This window comes from Thunnus albacares, chromosome 6, assembly GCF_914725855.1.
Source record: "Thunnus albacares chromosome 6, fThuAlb1.1, whole genome shotgun sequence".
NCBI lineage: Eukaryota > Metazoa > Chordata > Actinopteri > Scombriformes > Scombridae > Thunnus > Thunnus albacares.
This window is the reverse complement of record NC_058111.1, coordinates 26,170,544-26,192,011: the sequence shown is the minus strand read 5'-3', so window position 1 is coordinate 26,192,011 and position 21,468 is coordinate 26,170,544. Positions and strand designations below refer to the sequence as shown.

General features: G+C 40.1%; 3 protein-coding genes and 1 long non-coding RNA gene across 7 annotated transcripts in view; 1 reads left to right on the top strand and 3 right to left on the bottom strand.

Moving 5' to 3' along the window:
• Positions 1–785: 785 nt before the first annotated feature.
• Positions 786–10,034, bottom strand: si:ch211-132b12.7 (uncharacterized protein LOC564531 homolog). 2 transcript variants are annotated; one of them, XM_044354640.1, is made up of 4 exons: positions 9,692–10,034; positions 5,010–5,192; positions 4,086–4,282; positions 786–3,498 (listed from the first exon to the last, which is right to left on the bottom strand). In XM_044354640.1, exons 2-4 carry the CDS (start codon positions 5,182–5,184, stop codon positions 2,455–2,457), a joined length of 1,416 nt encoding a protein of 471 aa, XP_044210575.1. In that variant the 5' UTR covers positions 5,185–5,192; positions 9,692–10,034; the 3' UTR covers positions 786–2,454. The 2 variants fall into 2 exon arrangements, with proteins under 2 accessions (XP_044210575.1, XP_044210577.1); XM_044354642.1 differs by having other exon boundaries at positions 4,098–4,282.
• Positions 6,420–21,468, top strand: part of LOC122984296 — a 17,099-nt gene continuing 2,050 nt past the window's right edge. The window contains exons 1-2 of the long non-coding RNA XR_006403855.1: positions 6,420–8,256; positions 16,856–16,863. This is a non-coding gene — a long non-coding RNA (uncharacterized LOC122984296). The remainder of the gene's footprint in view (positions 8,257–16,855; positions 16,864–21,468) is intronic.
• LOC122984293 (cyclin P) lies at positions 10,594–14,930 on the bottom strand. Of its 2 annotated transcripts, none has more exons than XM_044354644.1 (9): positions 14,763–14,930; positions 13,926–14,051; positions 13,626–13,722; positions 13,293–13,465; positions 12,950–13,048; positions 12,110–12,265; positions 11,710–11,868; positions 11,431–11,609; positions 10,594–11,170 (listed from the first exon to the last, which is right to left on the bottom strand). In XM_044354644.1, exons 1-9 carry the CDS (start codon positions 14,814–14,816, stop codon positions 11,002–11,004), a joined length of 1,212 nt encoding a protein of 403 aa, XP_044210579.1. In that variant the 5' UTR covers positions 14,817–14,930; the 3' UTR covers positions 10,594–11,001. The 2 variants fall into 2 exon arrangements, with proteins under 2 accessions (XP_044210579.1, XP_044210580.1); XM_044354645.1 differs by having other exon boundaries at positions 13,293–13,462.
• The window catches only part of akt2 (v-akt murine thymoma viral oncogene homolog 2), a 13,699-nt gene continuing 8,247 nt past the window's right edge, over positions 16,017–21,468 (bottom strand). For both annotated transcript variants that reach the window (XM_044354638.1, XM_044354639.1), the window contains exons 12-14: positions 19,519–19,606; positions 19,323–19,425; positions 16,017–19,218 (exon numbers count right to left, since the gene is read on the bottom strand). In XM_044354638.1, the coding sequence (XP_044210573.1) occupies positions 19,139–19,218; positions 19,323–19,425; positions 19,519–19,606 (271 nt within the window). In that variant the 3' untranslated portion in view covers positions 16,017–19,138. The remainder of the gene's footprint in view (positions 19,219–19,322; positions 19,426–19,518; positions 19,607–21,468) is intronic.

The window sequence follows — 21,468 nt, the reverse complement described above, 5'->3', positions numbered from 1 at the left end:
GGTTTCTTTAACATGGGTTGCACAATTAATAATTGATAAGATGCAGGCTAAGTTCAGTGCTGAAGGAGAAGGAACTGCTCAGAACAGAATCAATAATTTTAAATAAGACTTTGGAGTTATGGGAATTTCTGGAAATCAAACTGGAGAAATAGGCTGATCTTGTCTCTTTCATAGCAGTCTGATAGTTGACCATGTGACTTCTTAGGATGTCAAAGCAGACTTTTAACCTACTAGCCTTCCATATATATGTTAAGCTTTTCTGTATTTTCTCTTGAGGGCCCGAGTGTGTTCACTGAGCCATGCAGAAGGATTATGCTTTTTCTTTTAATTTTGAGAGGAGCAATATGGTCAAGGATGAGGTAGATATTGTTGAGAGAATTAGCCAGAGCATTGGGGTATGGTTGCAACATAAAATAAAATATTTCAAGGTTAAGGTATTGGAGAAAGCTTCACAGAATTTACTGGCAGAATCAGCACTAAGAAAACATGAGAGGACAATGGCAAAAGACTTACCAGTGGGAAGAGATAAAGGTAGATTAAAAACAATAGCTTTATGATCTGAGACATAAAAGTCAACAAGGTTCACATTTATGGGGAGAAAAACACTAGTGAGGACCAGATCTAAGGTATGGCCTTTACAATGTCTGGCACGTTGAACAATTTGGTTTAAACTAAAAGACTCAATAAGATCCAGGAAATCACAGGACAGAGGGACAACATACATGGATACTGAAGTCACCAAGAATGAGTACTTTATCATATTTCGGTATAACAAAAATCTGGACCAGAAATTTAAAAAAAACTTAAAACTTCAAAGGAGTTAAAAGAACCAAAAGACAGAAAAGAGCACTTAAAACTATTTCTGTGGATGACAGCAGTGCCACCACCCTGACCCGAATGCCAGGAAAGATGAAAATGAGAAAACTTAAAAGGCATAGCCTCAATTAAGTGTACAGTATCATTAGGAGTGAGCAATATCCCAGTGGCCATAAAAAGTCCAGGCAATTAGCAGTTATAAAATCATTGCAGATAAAGGACTTATTGGAAAAGGAATGGACATTTAAGAGGCCACGTTTTAGAGGGGCAGGTGACAGAACAGGGAGTTGGGGAGTTGGAGGAAAAAGTTAATATAGGCAGTGATCTCTTATTATGACCACCCCTAGACTGATGAGTTGAAGCAGAAAAACTGGATCTCGAGTTCCAGATAAGAGGGATATGAGAAACTGGAGGCCAACAGGGGGAGCTACCATACTGGACGGTAGGTGGAACAACCTGGTTTGTAGCCTGAGTATGATTCTTATTTACTATGATAGCGGACCAGTAGGGGGAGCTGGAGTAAGGAACACTGTCTGTGCTGGTTGCAGAGTCATGTATTGTAAGGGAAGAAGAGTTTGTGGCAAGTGTAGTGGAGTATGATGACAGTCACACAGCTGGGTTAATTAGAGTGTTGTGAAGAATATTGGCAGACACCATGCAAGAACCCAGTCAGTTTGGATGTAAACTGCCTCTTTTAAAAAATGTAGCTTTCTCCCAGAGCAGATTAAAATTGTTAGTAAGACCAATCTTGCACTCTGCAGTGAAGCTGAAGCCAGGAATGGAGCTGAAGGAGTCTGGTGAAACGCCCTAGCCCAGAGTGGGAATGGGGCTGGAGATGAAAATGTATTTCCCATTGAGTTCAGGGAGCTTAGAAAGTCTCATGAAACTTTGTTTGAACATTTCAGATTGCTGCTGGGGAGTATGATTAGTGCCAATGTGTATGAAAATCTTTTTAATAAAAATAAGTATTGTGAGAGCAGGTGGGGGGTTTTGACCATTAAAGTTGCAATAAATGACATTCAGCTCCACTAGATGTCAGCAAACAACCATTTGCTATGTAAAGATATAGCGAAGTAATGGCGACCTGGGTAGAGAATTAAGTCACACTCCCGCTGTGCGTGTTGTCGTACGCGCCTTTCTGTCCTTTATTTTGGTAGCCACTCTGGACATGCGTGCATGTTAGTGCATGTAAGTCCCTTCATGTCCTCTGCATCCATTTCCAACATGGCAGCTGCCTCACAAACTTTCTCAAATTACAGCTAAACAGTACAAGAAAATTTGTTTCTGAAAACATACAGAAGAAGACAGAAGTGGTGTTGTACCAGCTTGCAGCTCAAGGTGGCGAAGAACAGGCGGTGGAGCTGTACCCCGCCCTTGGTGGATGGCCTGAGAGCAATGCGGTGTCAGGTGTAAAGGTGACGGAGAGAAGTCTGTCATTGGCATTAAGTGGTACCTGTGTGTAAGCCTCCTGAGGAAACATGTACTGAACTCTAGTCAATGTTAGATTTTCATTGACCAGGGATAAACCATTAAAACCACAGATAATATTCAAAAATAACAATTAAACTCACAGTTTTCTGGTTCTCAGCTGGCTAGCCCTGAGTACTCGCTCTCTCTCTGAAGGCACTACAGATTAAACTAACCGGTAGAACTGTCAGGAGGCATAAAGGTCACTTTCTCTAAGGATTCTTTTCTGGCTTCAAGTTCCCTGCATTGCTCTGTGTGAGACTGCTGTGCAACAAGACAGTTCTGGCTTGGGTCTGATATGGTAGTGAGAAGGGGAGACTGCAGTGTGCCTGAATCCTCCGCAGCTAGTGGCCCATTGTCGTCTCCTGTTGTAATACTCTCTGGTATGCTGGCAGAATCTGGACAAGATGGGATTTGTAAATTCTGCAGGATTTTTAGGTTGGGGTAGCTGCCTGACACTGCCATGGCTCTGTGTAGATTTTCGCAAACCGTGATACCATTCAGGCTGCAGCTGGGGTTGCAGGCGGCCTGGCATAGTAGCTCTGTGTGCTGGCGCAGCTGGGCAATGTCCTGATCTATGACACTGCTCTGGCGCAGCAGCTCCTTAGTGCGCAGTGTAATGTCCAACAAACCTGATTGTTTGAGGATTTCTACCGTGTTGAGGAAACGGTGGTAGCGAGTACTGGTGTTGCCGTTTCTGTCAAGTCCTCTGGTTATGAGGAAGGAGGAGGCAGTGCACATATTGGACACTGATGTGGAGATCTGTCTCGAGGAGGCAGCCGTGGGACTGGAGAAGGATAGACTATCTTTGGTTGAAGAGGAAAATGTCTGCCCAGAGGTCTGGAAAGCTAATTTGGGTTGCTTATAAAGATGCTGATCAAGTAGACTCCCAGCCACAGGTGTGTGATCGCTCTCGTGTTTTGTGCATACCCTCTTGCTCAGATTCTGGGAGTCATTCTTCGATGAAGACTTATCAGGTGGCATCTTACCAGGGTGTGGTGCAATGCGGGGGTAGGAGCTGAGAATGGGTAAGTAAGTGCCACTTATTTTCTTCCCTTTGATGTTTGTCTTCCGGGACACAGACTTGTGGGGCTGGAGGGTGGCTGGCATCAAGGTGGGCTGCTGGAACAGGATCATATGGGTCCCACCAGACCCAGCAGTCTCTCTGCTTCTATTTCTCCCAAGCAGCTGTCCTCTTTTCTGGATCATGGCTGGCTGGTGGGACAGGGAGGAGAAAGATAACAATCACAAGATGAAGAGAAAACAATTACACAAAGGGCAGTATTGGAAGGAGGGATATGAGTAAATGTTGAATACAAAACAAATCCATGTTCCTCCCTGTGTCTGGCAGATTTAACATGAAAACTGTTCCTTTTAAGTATTGAAATACATTTCTGCAAATGTTTTGTTTGAACAAACCACTCTGCCACATATGGACGCAAAAATCAACACTCCAACCAAAATAACTGAGGGGCTTCAAAGAAGCCAAAGGTCAGGTCAGAGTATTCAAATATGTGCCATTCTCACTGAACAAGTCAGTCACCCTGACCTTTGCCTGACATTTCTCTCTCTGGCATTTTGTGGCTCAACAGCTTCACTTTGCAAACCTGCTTGATTTAAAACATTGTCTGTTCAGTTATTTTATCCCTTATTTTCAGTCCCTCATTCCTGTCTTGCAGGGGTTCCAATGCATTACTGACTCAGGAACATCTAATTTCTACATTAACTACATACTACATTTTGAGAGAATCATAATAAGCAGAGGAATAATGTGCATCCCTAACCTAACTGTCTGTGTCTACCTGTTTAAGTACCATGTCCGTGATGATGTAGATAGGTGGGAGCTCACGGCCTGCTGGCATCAGGGTAGGATTCCCAGGGTTCCCTTGCCCATGTTCTTGGTTTTGGCCAGACTGTGAAGTTTCTGCATGCTCTCTGGACTGGCTTCTGTTGCTCCGCTGGTCCTCCACATCTGTTTGCTGCCAGTCTGAGCCATTGTCTGCAAAAACATGGGAAGGAAGAGAACAGTGATATTTTTGCATGAAGGCCACCAGTCCTGCACATCAAGAGATCTTACTGGAGAAAAATGAACATCATGTGGTTGCTAAAAATGTCACTGCTGCTTCTTCTTTTACATTTCCTCCCACTGATTTGGGAGTTCACCTGCAAAAACAAGTATTCTGCACACACGCCTTTGTAGCAAAGTATTATCCAACACTAAGGCTTGTATTAGATTGAGTAATATAAAGGTCTTATTGTACAGTGTAGTCCGTAAGTATTGGGACAGTGACACAATTATCATCTTTTGGCACTGGATGAAAAAGTTACTTATGGGGTTAAAGTGCTGACTCTCAGCTTTAAGGCTTTTGAGGGTGTTCACATCCATACTGGTTAGACATTATAGACCTTAATAAACCCAGTTGTAGGACAATACAGCAGGATACTGATCCTTAACATACAGCCAGAGCAACCACTTCCTACACTCTACATCTGATGTAGATGTAAAGCTCAACCAATTAAAACTGAGAGTCAGCACCATTACCTCCTTCCCATTGTGGGAGTCCAGACACAACACAACATAAGAAGAACTACCTATATTATGTGATTTTCATAAAACAATTCAGATTTTATAATTATCATTGCCTGCACTAACTTGCGCAGATAGATGGGAGTGTATAGGAAATAAATTCTCTGGTTATACAGTGTTTTCAGCGACATTTACTCACCAGAGTAGCCAGAGTCTTTTTCTGAACTGCAGCGAGAGCCCCTTCCACTGGAGTCGTCTGTGTCTTTAGTATCACGTACTGCCAGCAGAGTTGAACTGTTGCTCTTATCTTTAGCATCCTTGCTGGATGTAGCACAAGGACTGCGCTCGCTCAAGCAAGGCTCTTCCTTCGGCATAGTGGACCCTAATGGAAAAATACATTTAGACTGCCTCTGAGTGCCAAAAAATGCCTGCACAGAAACATACAATTTATTACACTACTGAGACAGAACTCTGCCCAAGTTGTACCCTGCCTACCTCCCACTACATGCTGGAATAGAAACCATGATGATTTTCTTTTATTATTCTTTCAAATGCAAAACAGTAAAAATATACAAATCAATATAGTCAACGGTTTATAACTATTTAAAAAGTGACAGCTTGTTAGCTACTGGTGTCATTTGAAGCAATTAATGCACATTTTGAGTGCATCACAATTGAAATGCCATAGATGACAATAATAACCACAGAGTTGAATAGATAGCACTGACATCCTTTTTTCCAGCCACACAGTTTCATTCAGAAAAGTAAGAAAAGAGTGCTGTTAGTGTTACATAGCCCCTTAAAAACTATCAAGTAATATTTAATATTGGGTAAAAACATTTTTGTGAAATTTTTCTTAATATTTTGGGCAGCTGATTGCTCAGTCAGCAACTTTTTACTGTTTTTTTCCCCATATAAATGCACAATGGCATATGCTGACTGCTGTGTTTTTGCCTTTGGGGGTGTAACCGTGGCAACTTATGCATATGGTGACATCTTGTGCATACCCTCTATTAACATTAACCTGTGAATCTCAACAAAAATGTTCAATTTCACATTTTCAAGTCATAATGTGAGGTGCATGTAGTTTGCCAGGCTGTCCTTAAAGCCCCTTCAGATAAGTATGTATGAATTGTATCTATTTGAAAAGTGACAAATAACTGGAGACAGAGCTAAAACTCTACAATTACATATATATTTTGTGTAAGATTTGTGAGAAACCTAGAGAAAAAAAATACAAATAAGCCCATGTGTACAAGTTTTTGCGCATGTGTACATGTGCATGCCAACTGTGTATTTACATGGAAGCCAATGAAATGCAAGAATCATGTTGTTTTTCGTCCAAAGATACATATTACTCTGTTTATTTAATTGAAATGCTGTACTGCACACTGACAGGCACAGACATGGAGCAGAGAGAAAATTCATGTATTCTCAGGATAGTTAAGGCTGTAGTTAAACATTAATTTATTCTATTCTGTTTTACACACGTGCCTGCATGACAACTGTCAATGTTGCCTGAGAATTGAAAGGAAGGCCTTATTAAATGTGAAAATTCCATTCAATGACACTTTGTTGCATCTAGCTCGTACTTCCAGTTACAGAAATTGTAAATGTATTTTGTTGTGCAATCAGTGGCTTTGGGGAGTTTTTAACAAATTAGCCTACTTTCTTGTGTGATGATGACAATTACTGGAGAAAAACAGATAAAAGAAACCCTGATATTCAAATTTGTCACCACTGTGTTTTAGTAAGTGAAGCTGAGAAAATAGTATTTATTTTTAATGATTACTTTATTTCTTCAGTTAAAGATTTGGCCAATACTTTTAATACTCGTCCTATTTTTCTTGTTCCCATATCCCACTTCATTTGTTCTCTTTCACTGAGCTAATGCAAAATGAGATAATAGCCTAACTGTTTTGAATTCACTTAGTAATTCCCATTCCACAGATATTTATGGACTTAATATGCAGTTTATCAAGACAATGCACATGGTTTTATTCCTCTTTTTCTTATCTTATCAATCTCTGTATTCGACTGTCACTTTTTCCATCTTATTGGAAATTTTCTCTAATAGTTCCAGTTTTCAAATCTGATGACCCAACCATAGTTTCAAATTACAGACCAATCTCCATTTACCAGTTACATGAAAGATACTTGAAAAAACCCTCCCTAATCAAATAACAGAATATCTTGAGATAAACGATTTTCTTAGTGAGTCTCAGTATGGTTTCCACTCTAACCAATCAACTACATCAGCTTTATTATTTTTTACTGAACAGATCTGCGTTTCCCTTAACCAAGGTGAGGTCACTAAAGCAATATTTATTGACCTACATAAGCCATTCGACACAGTAAACCATCAAATATTACTCAGTAAATTAAACTCTTTTCAATTTTCTCCCTCTGTTTTGAAATTGTTCTCTTCCCATTTATCAAACCTCAGGTAGACCTCAGGTAGTTAAAATTGGTAAAGTAACTTCTTCCCCCTCTGTCTGTGTTATTGGGGTACCTCAGGGTAGTATTCTTGGTCCATTACTCTTTCTCCTGTACATTAATGACGTATTGTCTGTGAACATTCTACATACCTTTTATATGCAGATGATACTGTAATTTTCTTTTCCTCCAAAATACTGATTTGATACACACTAAACTTTCTTCTGATTTTAATTCCTTATATAACTGGTTCCAGGATCATCACTTGACTATAAAAAACCCAACAAAAAAACAAACAAGCAACTGAATGTATGTATTTCCACTCCCCTAGAAAACCTTTGTCTTTGTTCTCATCTCATAGTTCTGGCCAACCACCTTGGTGTTTATCTCAACACCCACCTCACATTTGAAGGAGCATATCAAGAGACTAATAAGAGTTGAAAAAGAAAATACAGTCAGATCAGGCCATATGTTACACTTTCTGTTTCTAGTACATATCTTAATGCTGTCATACTTTCAAAAATGTCTTACTGTCTCTCAATTTGGTAATTTGGATTAATTTGTATTTGGAAATAGCTAGACTCGACAATAGAGCTTATTGAATTCATCTTAAACGTTCTCCTTGGGCGCATCATTGTGTAGTACTTTCACAATCTAAATCATTAAATTTTCATAAGTACTTAGTGGTATTAATTTGTACTATCAACTATATTATCACCTTCTCCCTTCTTAATGTAATTTCACCAAAACATAACTCCATATAAGAGGATTAACCAGAGCTGTTACAAATGAACTGAACCCCACACCTGCTTTTAATAACAACTACGGTTTAAGATAGCCTATATTTTCTGAACATACACTAAAAATTGGAACAAAATTCCACATTACATCAGAAATCCTCCCTCCTTTTTTACAATTTAAACATTAACACAAATATTTCCTTCTTCTGAATCCAAATTGTAACCACTAATGTCTCAATTATCAACCTCATTGTTCCCTCTAAATTCTGTGTGTATATATGAAGAATACTGTTTGTCTAACCTGTTAACTTTTATTATCTACCTGTATTGGTTTATATTTTTATTGCTTTTTGTCCTGGCTGTGGGGCACCAGGAAACCTGCTGGACAACAGTTTCTAAAGTGAGCCGGGCCCACAGCTGGTAATGCTCTGCTGGTTTTTTCCTGCTAAGAGTAGAATAAAAATGAAAATTACTCTCTGTGTGAACCACAAGGAGCTGAATGTCATGACTCCATGATGGTCAAAGTACAAATCCAAAAGCGGAAGATCATGTAGTACAGAGGTGACTGAATCAGCTGGGGAAATAATCAGCTAGATCACCTCTTATATTTGATCCTAAACGACATTAGATACTCTGTGCTCTCTCTGTATCCAAGGGGAGATGGGAAGATAAGTATCTCCAAGCACACAAAAATCAACAATGCAGCTGCAGCCTTGCACTTAGGTCTACTGCAAGAAAACCGTCTCTGCAGCAAATGTACTGTGCATGTAAACATCTGCAGTGAGGAAATGGGCACTGGGCTTGCTATTAATAAAGTGATTATGATAATTAATGCTGTCCACCTTTAATAACACCATGTCTCTCGTTTAAAATTATATGCGACATATATTTAACACTTTTATGGTATTTCTTAAGCCGTGCTTCCGATATTTTCGAGAGGGAGTAAGTAGGTGGAGACAGCACAAGTCGCTTTGAGCTCAAAAGCCACAAACCCCTGTCCTCCTCACCCCTCCTCCCTCCCTCCCCCTATTATGTAACACTCAACTTTGAGTCCGGCCCTCTGTGAACTTCCTCTGACAATGATCGTTAACACACGCAAAAACCACATAAATAATAATACGGTCGAAATTTGAGCGACACTTTGCGTGGTTATCAGACGGACAGCTATTTGAAAGATGAAAAAGTTGAGAATAAATGAGTTTGGACAGGAAGGAGAGGTTTGGCAATACTATCATGCAACATCAGATAAGTATAGCTCCACTATCTAGAGTAGAAAACTTACCTCTGAATATAAAACAGACAATTTTTTCAATTAACGGTCGTTTTCCCGTTTATGCTGTTTTATGGCGCCGGGTGACGCTTAGGTTAATCTGCAGTGTCATACATTATCTGTCGAAATTACAGTAAAAAAAAAATATATATATACTATATAATAAAACATTGATTTTTCTTTTTGTCAAATATGCGGTCTGATAGGAGTGCAGTGAAAACGGGTAGTTGCCCATAGATAATCTAGATCTGTCAAACTCGTCTGTATACGGTCAATCATATCCGATTGATTTCAAAACAAAGCTCACAACTATAGAGATAAACATATATACACATAGAAATACAATAATAAAAAAGGTTTTATGAATAATACCAAATACTCCATAAGTATTCAGTACATTTCAGAGTAATGATATACTTCTCAGTCAATACTTACCGAACGTTTTATCCACCACTAGCAACCTTCACGCTTTTGTTTTGAAAAAAGAAAAAAATCAGGTGGCTTATTCCAGTTACCTTGATGCCGCCACTTGACGTCAAGACGAAATGTTTTTAAAAGATAAAGTGAAAAAGCATATTTAATATCGACACATGTCATTCGATCCTGTATGTAGGAAAAACGAAAAAGGCAAAGCAGCTCGCGATGGCGCAAATTAACATGTTGATAAACGTCTTCGTCACCTTAACTGAACCCACGGCCGGCCGTTGAACCGCCTACCAGACAGAGTACCACGAGCTCCATCTGCTAGCTGCACGCCCATTGGTCCATCAAACAACTACGACAGCCAATCCGAGATTAGCGCACATGCAGCAGCGATACAGCTGAAGTGTACAGAAAGAAAAAGATTCTCCTCACTACAAGACCAGAGTGATGGTTGCAGCTGACTGAGTAATATGCTAAGAACTAACTAGACGTGTTAAGTGTCTAATAACGTTATTGGCTCTTACTCCAAACAGCTGCTGACCAGTGACCACAAATTTGCACACAGGTAACCTGAAACCTCATGAAGCAGTCAAGCTGTTGCTGTGTGTCAAATGGATATCTCTATTAGAAAACTGCAATTTTACAGCATGCAGTGTGTGAAATTGTGCATTTGTTCTTTACATTTTAATAAAAGGGAATATTCCTCAGCTGTCCCACATTCTCTACAGTGACTCCTTTGGCTTTTCAGCTGTGTTGGCATTCAGCATGTGAGCAGGAGTTGCCAATGATGCAGCCATGCAGTCGTTTTGCTGTCATGTAGGAACTGTTGTCACAGCCTGCTGAACATGGGTTGTCCGAGCACAGTTATTCCTGTCCAAATGCATACGTTTGTGCAAAATAAACATAGCTGTATCTCAGTAATTTGCAGCAGACACTTTATTTTACATTAAAACTTCCTTAAACAACTTGATAGACAGCCCACATCCTCTCCACAAATGACAAGACAAGGACACATCGATACAATTCAAAATATTTTCTAAACTGGCTGCAAGATAAGATCATAAAACAGGTGTGCCACTCAGCTGGCTAAACCACATACATGTAAGTGCGTGCAATTCTTTGTCGAGCAATGTTTGGCATCAAATCTCTCACTCTTCTTCCTAACCCATTGCCATGGAAACTCTTCAGGATCCGTAGCCGAATATATATCGCCTTGGCTAGAGGTTTGCGCCACACAGGAGTGAAGTCCTCAAGTGATACAAGCCTAGTATCACCACCTTGAAGCTTTGGGATATAATTTCTGCCTGTGTTTGTCAGCTATGTCAAGTGCATACGCCGAGCAGACCAGAGGGGTTCTTTAGACCAGGATGTCTGCTGACATGCATGGTTTCTGGGGAGGAGAATTTAATAAAAGTAGCGCTGGTCTCTCGGGTGTGGGCCTTGGTTGCAGCGTTTGCCAAAATGTGCATGATCCTCAGCAGGGCAGTCTCGCTAAAAACAAAGCATACAAAAGATCAAACTGACAGTGAGGATGGATGCTGACAGAACACTTGTACAGTAAAGCTTTGCAGATGAGAAGTAAGGATCACCAAGACGACAGAGCTCAGTGACTACAGTGCTGGTGATGTCAAGGGCTTCAAAAAAAAGAAAAAAAAGAAAAAGGGCACTATGGATAAGAAGCGGTCACTAAACTGTGTGTGATACAAGATGGTTGAATAAAGGGAGTGCATTTTATCAGTCAGGTTACACACCTGCCAACATGGATGCTGGAGGCCAGACACCAGGCAGCCTCCCCCTCTGGTGTCGGAGGCTCCTGCAGGACTTGGCGGGCCAAGCAGAGGGCCGCTCCTGCCAGCTGCACAGGCAGGAACACCACACACTGGCCCTCTAGGAGAGATAGCTCCAGGAGATAACGAGCCATCCACACCACCTGGTGGCACAGATGACATTTCAGACCTCTACATAATGAAAGATAACCTCACTGACACTTCTGCTGAGGACGTGTCTAGCAGTACACATTGTCAACCCACCTTAGCACTGCAGCGGGCAATGGAGGCGAGGAGGAGGAGGAAGTGCAGAGGGGGACAGTAGGACAAATCAAACTTGAGCCCGCAGAGGACTTTTCGCTCCATTCGCAGCAGCTGATGCTTAGTGTAGGTGTGGTCCATCAAGTAGCAGAGTCCAGACACCTGGAAGCACAAAAAGGAAACATCTCTTTGATAAATATGTCCCTAGTTTATTACATAATGACAGATTTGGATATTACCTGTTACATATTTAAAAAAGGTAAAATACATAAATAAAATCTCCTTGCTCTACTCAATGAGCAGCAACAAACCAATCATGGTTTATAGAGATATTAGACACCATGCGCAGTCAGCCAAGTTTAACAGGCTGTAGCTTTGGTGTTGGAGGATTGAGCCAGCATACCTCAGGAAGGAGACACTCTTCCTTCTTTGCAGCAAGGAAGAGGCAAACCATGCCAAGGAGCTGCAGGTTGACTGTGGTCACCTTGATCTTACGCAGGGAGCGGTTGAGGAGGTGTATGGCCAGATAGAGAGTTTCCTCCTGGAAATGCATCATCTCCTGGCAGGAAATAAACAGGGCACACAACATTTAAAACCACTGAAAAGAATATGGTCCTTATCTCAAAGTATAATGGAATAGTTCAACATTTTGGGAAACAGTTATTTGCTTTCTGCAATTTTACGAGTGTGGTATCAATCTTCTCATCTAACTAGGGCTGCCACAACAATTTTCATAATCCATTAATCTGTCAATTAATTTCTCAATTAACTGATTAGTTGTTTGGTCCAAAAAAAGAATAGTGAAAAATGTCAGTCGCCATTTCCAAAAGCCCAAGATACAACCTAAAATCTCTAGTATTGTCCTGACCAACAGGCCACAACCCAAAAACACTCAGTTTACTGTCATAGAAGACTAAAGAAACCAAAATATATTCACATTTGAGAGGCCTGAACCAGAGAATCAACTTATCTATTCATTGACTAATCATTGCAGCTCTACATCTAACTCAGTAAGAATGCGAAAAAATAATATTTCCTAAAATGTTTATTCCTTTAATTATTCTCAAGTTAACATAGATGTTTTTAAATTTTCCTGACAGGTCATCTATCTCAAGACAAATAGTAAGAGCCATCCGTTTGCTATGGTGTTGCCAGCTTTTGACAGGTTCTGGTTTAACAATTATATGATCTTACAAATATAAATATTTAGACAAGCTTTGTTTTGAGGAAGGAAAAAACTCACATGAACTTGAATGAGCCAGTCTACCAGGATAGCCCTGGTGGCATCAGTGAAATGCCAGGGCAGGTCAGCGTTGGGAAAAGAGTTTTGGGTTTGAGTTCTCTGCAGGGTGAAAACACAGAACAGGAGGCACACATACACACTACATAACTCAAGAGATCCAGAGCGATAGCAAGTGCTAATCCTCTAGGTTGCCCCTCATATACTACCACTACTATTTATAATAATAACAACAACATTTGTACAAAGCACATTTCAGGTACAATGTTCCTCAAAGAGAAAATAAGAAAACCATACCCCAATACAAATGAAACCATTTAGAGACCCCTGATTCCTGATGTCTCACCATCATGTCCAAGAACATGTCCCAGGCGTACGTCCGGTCCCATATGAGGTCCAGTTTCTCCAGTGCCGTCTCCACCTCATGACGCAGCAAGCTGGGCACCAGTGCCTGTAGGCTGTGAAGACCCTGCAGCCCGTGAGGGTAGAGAAGCACAGGCTCCTCCAGACACCCATCTGCTACACAGGAGGGAAAGGAGGACACGAAGAAATAATATAAAGTAATAACCTCCTACCATCTGACTTTGCTTATATTTCACCACAATCTTCATTTATTGTTATTCTAACATCTTTATTTTGAACTGTGGACTTTCTGGTATGGGAAGAAGTTTATATAAACCTTTGTTATTGATCACACTGCCAGCTGAGCATGTCCGACTGTCCTCATGGAAGCCCATGATGATGCTCTCACTTGTTTGTGCTGATAACCTTCTTTCCTGCAGACAGACAACACCTTACACATCTATGCAATGGGCACGTCTCATCTGCATGGAAATACTCTCAGCTCAGGGCCTTCACATCTTGACAGTATTCATCCAACCACTCATTTATCATGTAAGATTATTAATATGCAAGAAAATGAAGTCAAGAGTTAAGTGTACGTGTTGGGAGAAGGTGAGAAGCAGGACAGTATGCATACCCATCTGCGCTCTGGCTCCATTTTGACAGGGGCCATCCTGGACTCATCTACTTCTACAGGCTGCCAGCGATCTTTAGGCCCGCAGGCATTAGCCCAAGTTCTTAAGGGGGCTCGCTTCTCATCCGCCTGGAATGACAACAAAAAGTTTTCCCCCCACAGAAACTGATTCTATCAGGGGCACTTTAAAATGCCTGCCTACCCATTTTCATTACAGCCGCTGGGACAAAACAATCTGCTTTCTTTGATCCCACTGCCTGTGTGGCTGCTGTTCATTCTCTGCAGGATTCTAATTTTATTGACAATACAGTTCACTCCTAAGTGAACTTGCTCAAATAGTGGTTCATCAAGGCCTAATCAGGGCCTCCCATCACACCTGAGGCAGCAGGTGAACTCGATTACTTTTCTGGCAGTACAAGTAGAAATTAGGCAGTTTAAGAAACAATACTGAAAACAAAGCATAGCACTTAAAAATAATAGTTTAACAAGCCTTGAGCTGAAGTGGAAAAGCTATTAACTGGAGAATTATGTCATTATGAAATCAAGGTTCAATTAATTACTTCATTTGTAAATTTCCCCACCATGTTGCTCAATGAATATTCTCTGCCATCAATTTATTTGGGAAATAAATGAACAGCGACGTCATCAAGGAAAAATACACATTTTGTTTTTTAATAAAGAGATGTTTTTTTTTTCTTTTTACCAATAACCTAGCTTTAATTGCACATCTGCAGTTCACGCATATATGAAGACTGAAACTTGGTGTTCAGATGGAGATGTTAACAGCAATTAATTGGTAAAGTTTCAGTGGTCTACTGAGCCCACTGAACAGACGCTCACTTTCTTGTGTAAGTCCAGCAGAGGCTTGGAGTCGCAGAAACCGGTCCTGGCCATGATCACAGCCGAAGACAGAGTTCCCGTGCAGGGCCGCTGCAGCTACTTATCCACGGGTGTCGGCGGAGGCCTGGAGCAGAGAGAGCCGTCATGCCGCCCGCATAGCTGCTAATAAAGACAGGTGGGCCGCACTAATTGGGGTGGGGTCATCAACGTCAAGGTAGACAGAAGAACTTCCGGTCGATGCTTAAAAAATGAGCCACGTTTAAAATGTTTCAGAGTAGGCTATTAAGTTAAGTTTTGGGCTTAAATTCTGTGAAATAGCTTGCCATCTTTCTATATAGCAAAATTTAATTGGCTCTTGTAAGTTACACTCATCTGTACAGTCTAACCCAATATTTTATCCCTGCAATTACTCATAAACAAAAATGTTGCTTTTGGTTTGGTGGATGGTTTTCCTCCCTCATTTACATATTTGAGGGAGACAGAATAATGCAAATACTTTTCAATATTATGCAATAAATAAAACACTAATTGCAACACCCTCAAAAACTACCCTCTAGTTAAATCAACAGCTCTGACATTGTGTCATAATCAGGACCATAGCCAGAGTTTTAGAAATATTGAGTCCCCCAAGTGCAACCACAGCCACCCTATGGCATTTTGACTATACAACACAAGACATGTATTCCCACCACATTTCTGTATGAATTTAACTGCTAAAATTCTGTTTTTGGGAAGTTCTATCTCCCTACATAATGGCCTAAATGTTTCAGAGCCTTTCCCTGCAGTGCCGGAATTTACCAAATCCTATTTTTCTGTGTTTCTGGCCTACAACAGTCCAAATTAAGGATATTGGGCTAGATATTAGAACCAGGCCTACTCACCATGTAAATGTGTTAAATCATGGTTAAAATTCTAACAGCATCGATAACATGACCTCCTCAATGATAGCTACGGCCCTGGTCACTATATACTGAACAACACTACCTTGTAAGCTTGACAAAAAACTGCAGAGCTGGTGCAGTGGTTTGCATAAGACTGTACAGGTGAATAAGGTACGCTGTAAAATTTAATAAAAAACACACACACAGCTTTTTTCAGTAAAAATGTTTACTGGCACATTATAGTTGCAAATGTTATAAGCTACCATATTGTAGCAGGTATCACCCGTTACATTGTAAAGTCTTGCAAAGGGGGGCTGAAACTGTCTACCAGGACATCGCCCTCCCCTTTAAGATTGCTTTTTTCATTGCCCTCTGAGCCTCAACTAACAGCAACAAGCAAAAAAAGAAAAAAAATCTTGTTACACCAACATCAGGTGTGACATTCGTGACTGTTGATCACATTCAAATATACAGAGAAGCAAGGTAACCATAGTAAAGCTGCAAATCAAATACTACAAAGCTGCAGGCCTCCCCTTCTACGAATGCTGCATTCTCCATCAAGCTTTTTTTTTTTTTGGTATTTACACAATAGTGAAGAGGCACTTCTTGTGCCCGTGTATGCCTACAGGAGAGGTCAGAGCTACTAACTTGCATGTTTAGCTGTGAAGCATTGCTTAAAGCGTGGCCAGCAGCGAGGTTCAGTGTATGGCTTCACAACCAATATTAAAAAAGTTCAGCAGCACCCCCTTATGGCCATGATAGCAATGAAGGCAAATCCACAGTGGAGTCCATCAGTGCAGTGGTTCTGATATCCGGCCCTGCTGTTTCCAAAGCAGGACGCTAGGCTAGAAGTATGATGGCTGTGCCTGAGCCAGTGAGAAGAGGTGCTGGAGTTGTGAACTGTAAATCAAAGCCATTTGATCACATTATCATCCGCAGGAACTGGAGCCGCCTGCTGCCCAATGATGAGAATCAAAACCTGCTGCTTTTCTGTGTCTTTATCACTACTTTCACTCACAAATATCTCACAGTCAGCCTCTGGCGCTCTTCCACTCACACAAACTTAAATATAAGCAAATTAATATGTGACATGAGGGGTATGTCCAGAGAATGCTAACTGATGATTTTTGCTGAACCTTTTAAACCATTACTGTGTTTAGTTATTGTCTGAAAAGTAGCATCAATTTTTGAAAGAACAGTGTAAAAATGTAGACAACTTTGTTAATGTAATTGCTTAGGTTTAGGGACCATTTATTTTCTCGTTTTAAAAAGAATCAAACTGTATGTATGTATGCTTAAATTATGTTAATTATAAACAGTGAATCAGTTGCCTTCAGAAAGTAAGAGATCCAACCAGAAATTAACTGCCTATTCAAACCAAATTACTGATAAATACAATCTAAGCTAAATAAGCAATCCTCTATTGGAAACCCCCTTAGAAGAAGAACTTAATCAAAAAGAAAGCAGTTTAAAAACTTTTAATATATATATTTTATATAATGTATAGTTAACAAGACAATGTGTCTTCCAAATTTTGAGAAATAGATGGACAAAGAGAGGAAAAAAAAAAAAAAAATCAAACAAAAACAAAACAATGACAAACAAAAAAGGTCTTGATGTTCCTTTAGTGAAGCTCAAAGAGCAACCAACATCTCTTCCAGCAAATGTGGAATATAATATGCCTGCGTCAATATGAGCACTTCTAAATATGCTGTCTTGAGTGTCGGACTCAAAGTATGCAGGTTTTTATTTCAACTAAACAATACATCAGCTGGTATTGATTAGTTCCCCCTTTCTGCAGGTTGAAGGTTGGTCAACCAGCTCATGTTGCGTTCAGTTGGATTGTAAACCTGCAGACATACAACTAACGTAGATTTAAGTGCTTAGAAACAGCATCAAAGAAAGCACAAACCAACAACTCTAAACATCAAACGTGGAATCATTTGAAGTGTTAAACGTCCACCAAGTCAGTCAGTATTTGGCCTCATTATAACAACGATTGAACTCTCTCTCTTTTTTTTTTTTCTTAAAATACGGGAACATTCAAAAGCTTATTTTAAAAATATTTTAAAAACTTACAATGATATTACAAATAGAAAAATGAACAAAAGATTGGTGCCTAACTCTTCAGCTAGGGAGTGACAATTACTGGACCGAGGACAGCGAATGGCTGTGTTCGTCTACATTGGTCTCTGTAGATGGGCTGGAGAAAAGGCTGTGGTCAAGTGTCTAGTCTCTATTCTCCTCCTTCCTTCCATTCTTACTGTCTTTTAAACACGCTGAGCAACTGGCCTTAATGAAAAAAACTCTGTTGGTCGGTCAGTCAGAAATATTTTACTGTGTATGTGTTGATGCAGGACACAGCGACATGGACTGCTGCATCATTTTGAGTTAAATTAATGCAGCTTTTAAAGCAAAAGGTAAGCCATGCAAGACATCCCAGTTTCTAATCCTGACTGAGTCAATTTAGCGCCAAGCTGGTCACAGCTCACCATAAATTACATGCTTGTTCCCTTTAAAGAAGGCCATTGAGTGTGCCGTGTAGTGTCCTCTCTTGTCGATATTCCAGCAATAGTTCAGAGTTCTTAAAAACATGCATAAAAACAGACACAAATGGATGGTTGAGAATCAAAAACAGTTGTTCATACATTCTCTTGCGCTCATATGCACACTCGCATACATTCAAACATCCACTCGTCCATTCGCATACACACACGTGCAGTGCAAACACAGAAATGGCAACCCTCCTCCCCTTCCCCCTCTTTCCCATTTCCCCCCTACTGTAGGAACGGTCCCACACTTGATTTGTAACAGCAAGTTCCAGAAAGAGCACTTGTTAAAAAAATGAAAATGAAAAAAAAAAAAAAAAAATCACAAAAAAAATGCAGAAATATGGCTTTACATTTAAAACCGTAACAATCGATGAAATAAAATTTTGCCCCCCCCCCCCACCCAGATCTTTTCCATTTTCCTAATTTTGATTATACTTCTTAAAATTCTATCAAGTACGTTTGTATATATATGCAGTCTATGCATGGGTGGGTTTTGTATGCAAGTGTGTGTGTAGCATGGGTACAGCTGGTAAAGAGGTGGTACTTGCTGGCATAACCTGGTTTCAAAGTGTCAAGGCTTTGATGTGGTGCCCAGTGTAGTGCAGCAGAGGTCCTGCAGGGAAGCCTGAAGCGAACCCTGAGAGGACGTTCAGAGACAAAGCTGCCAGTCTGTCCACACAAACCTGCTGAGGTCAGTCATTCGTGGCCTGTGTGTTCGTTTCATACTCTATGATCCATGGCTTATCCGATTTGCCAGTATGTGTGTGCGTGTCTGTGTGTGTGTGTGAGAGTGAGTTAAAGACCAAATGAAAATGTGTCTTGTGCCAGTTTTTGTTTGTGTCATTCGAAATTCCCCCTCCTCCCCCCCCCGCCCCAGCAGTGCGTGTGTATGTGGGATTGGGATTGTGTATTAGCCTGCCTGCTTGTTCAAAAGTCTGAGCGATCATTCCCGTACGCTGGCAGAGTATGAGAACTGAGGGAAGTGCGTACGCTGATCTGAATCCTCTGCATCTAAACTGTCATCTGTAATATCCAAAAAGAGAGAGAGAGAGAAAAAAAATGCTTATTACCACATAAATCTAGTTGTTAAACACAAATGAAAGATGCACAGAAGCAGATCTACTTACACTTGTCTGGAGGAGTTATTGTAATGGTTTGTGCTGTGAACTCATCATCGAAGTAACGCGTGTCCGTCTCTGATGTTACCTGGGGCTTGAAGGGTGGAACGAGCTGAGGAGGAGATGAAGGAAACCAGTCATTTTAATATTCAGAACATCTTGTTTGAAATGTCAAATCATTATTTTTCTCCTCCCGGTACCTCACCTTCTTTTCAATGACATCCTGCCAGTTGATGGAGGTGAAGAACTTGTGGCTCATTACGTCTTTGGCATCGTCTGGTCCTCCTCCGAGCCTGTGGAAAAAACAACAACACTGTCACCACCCACTCAGCTACCTTTTTTTTTTTTTTTTATACAGATAATAGTGTAAACACTATCATTAGAAATGTGCAAGTACTTATGCTGTGTTGTTCTCTTATGTCTTGTTTTTACCAATTTCTGGACAAATTTATTCTTCATTTCCTTACTACTTATAGGTGCATGTGTTGGTAAGCCTGCAGGCAGTGCTCAATGTGCTAATATTAGCACTTCTTCGACTGTTACCTGAAACACTGGGGATCGACCAAAACAACAATCAATTATGTCCTTGTCTACGGCCATTACCCTATACCAAAACTAATCAAAAAAGGAGCTAGGGCTTAAATAACGTGGTTTGCTGAAGACATGGTGCCCCCGAGCGCTGTGGAAGATGAGAAGGAAGGTTTCAGAAAACTAATCAAGCACTACAGACGAGGTGCAAAATCCCAGGAAGACGATGTTTTTCTCAAGCTGTGCTGCTGCATCTCACGGAGCCACACATTGAGTTGAATGGATATGTTTGCACGGTGAAACAGAACATAAACAGGAATCATTTCTTTTATCTTTAATGAATAGTGTGTTGTTTACCTTGATATTAATAGATTTTAACACACAAACAGCTTGAGATGTTTTTCTAGATTAGTTCGGTTTTTGGTTGTTGCTGTGCGTGCCATAAAAACATCTTTCAGTGCAAAGCTTCTTAATTTAAAAATATCAGTTGGAGATTATTTAATACGACAAGTAAAGCCTGACTGATAAATTGGCATGGCTGATATTATCAGAAGATTTTAGCTCATGACAGATACAGTAGAAGTGTGTATGTCCGTCTATATCTAACAAGAAGTAGCAGGGCAGAAATGCCAAAAATGTACTTCAGAAAGTGCTTCCATTACATAGTTTCATTTTCAACTGTATCTCAGTCACAACTGTTATTTGTGACCAAATGTGACCATTTTTTTTTTTACTAAATTTAAGGGATCCCTATCAAAAGCAATTATGCTATGTGTTAAAAAAATGAATATTGGCTGATATTATGAAAATATTTTCAAAAATCTCAAATAAAGATATCAGTCTCAAATATATAGGCTGGGTTCTAATAAGAATATCACAAACAGTACCACTGCAATTAATTTTTATTTTGCAAGGCTACATGATACAGTAATTAATGTTATATATTGCTGCAGTAATTTGGTGCCTACTGAGTGTTTAAAGAAACAAACTTGAGCAATATGTCAGTTAATACTAATAAAAAAACATATGCTTTCATTTTAAAGATATATTTGTGACAAATATCTTTACTCTAACTTATTTACAGTCTTGCAAAACAATGATACAATACTATAATGGAAACTACTGTTAGATTACCGTGTGCTCATTTTTACCCCAATTATTCTGCTATCTCAATTTTTTATAAGCCATGCTAGTGGCATGGCTCTGGGGATGGCAATGTCGGTCGGCCTGTCTGTTGTTCAGACGGTCCACCAGTCTGGAGCAGGCTATAGGATGGATGACTGTCATGAAATTATTATAATTATTATTATTATTATTATTAACAGTTCCCAGAGGACAAGGCCTGCTGTCTTTGGTGATCTTAGGACTTCTCCTCTAGCACCATGAGGTCAAAACGTTATGACCAAATAGAGATGCACTGATCGATCATCATTATCTGACAAACTGATATGAATCCTGCTGTGTGTTTCAATCTGCATGGAAATAAGACTTTTATGTACCCACCAGGGTTTATCTGTACCACCGACAAATATTTTATCAGTATTTTACTTTGAGTTGACTTCAATGAACTTGAAAGTTCATCATGTAAAACCAAATACTGTGTTCATGTTTTATAAGAACAATGTTT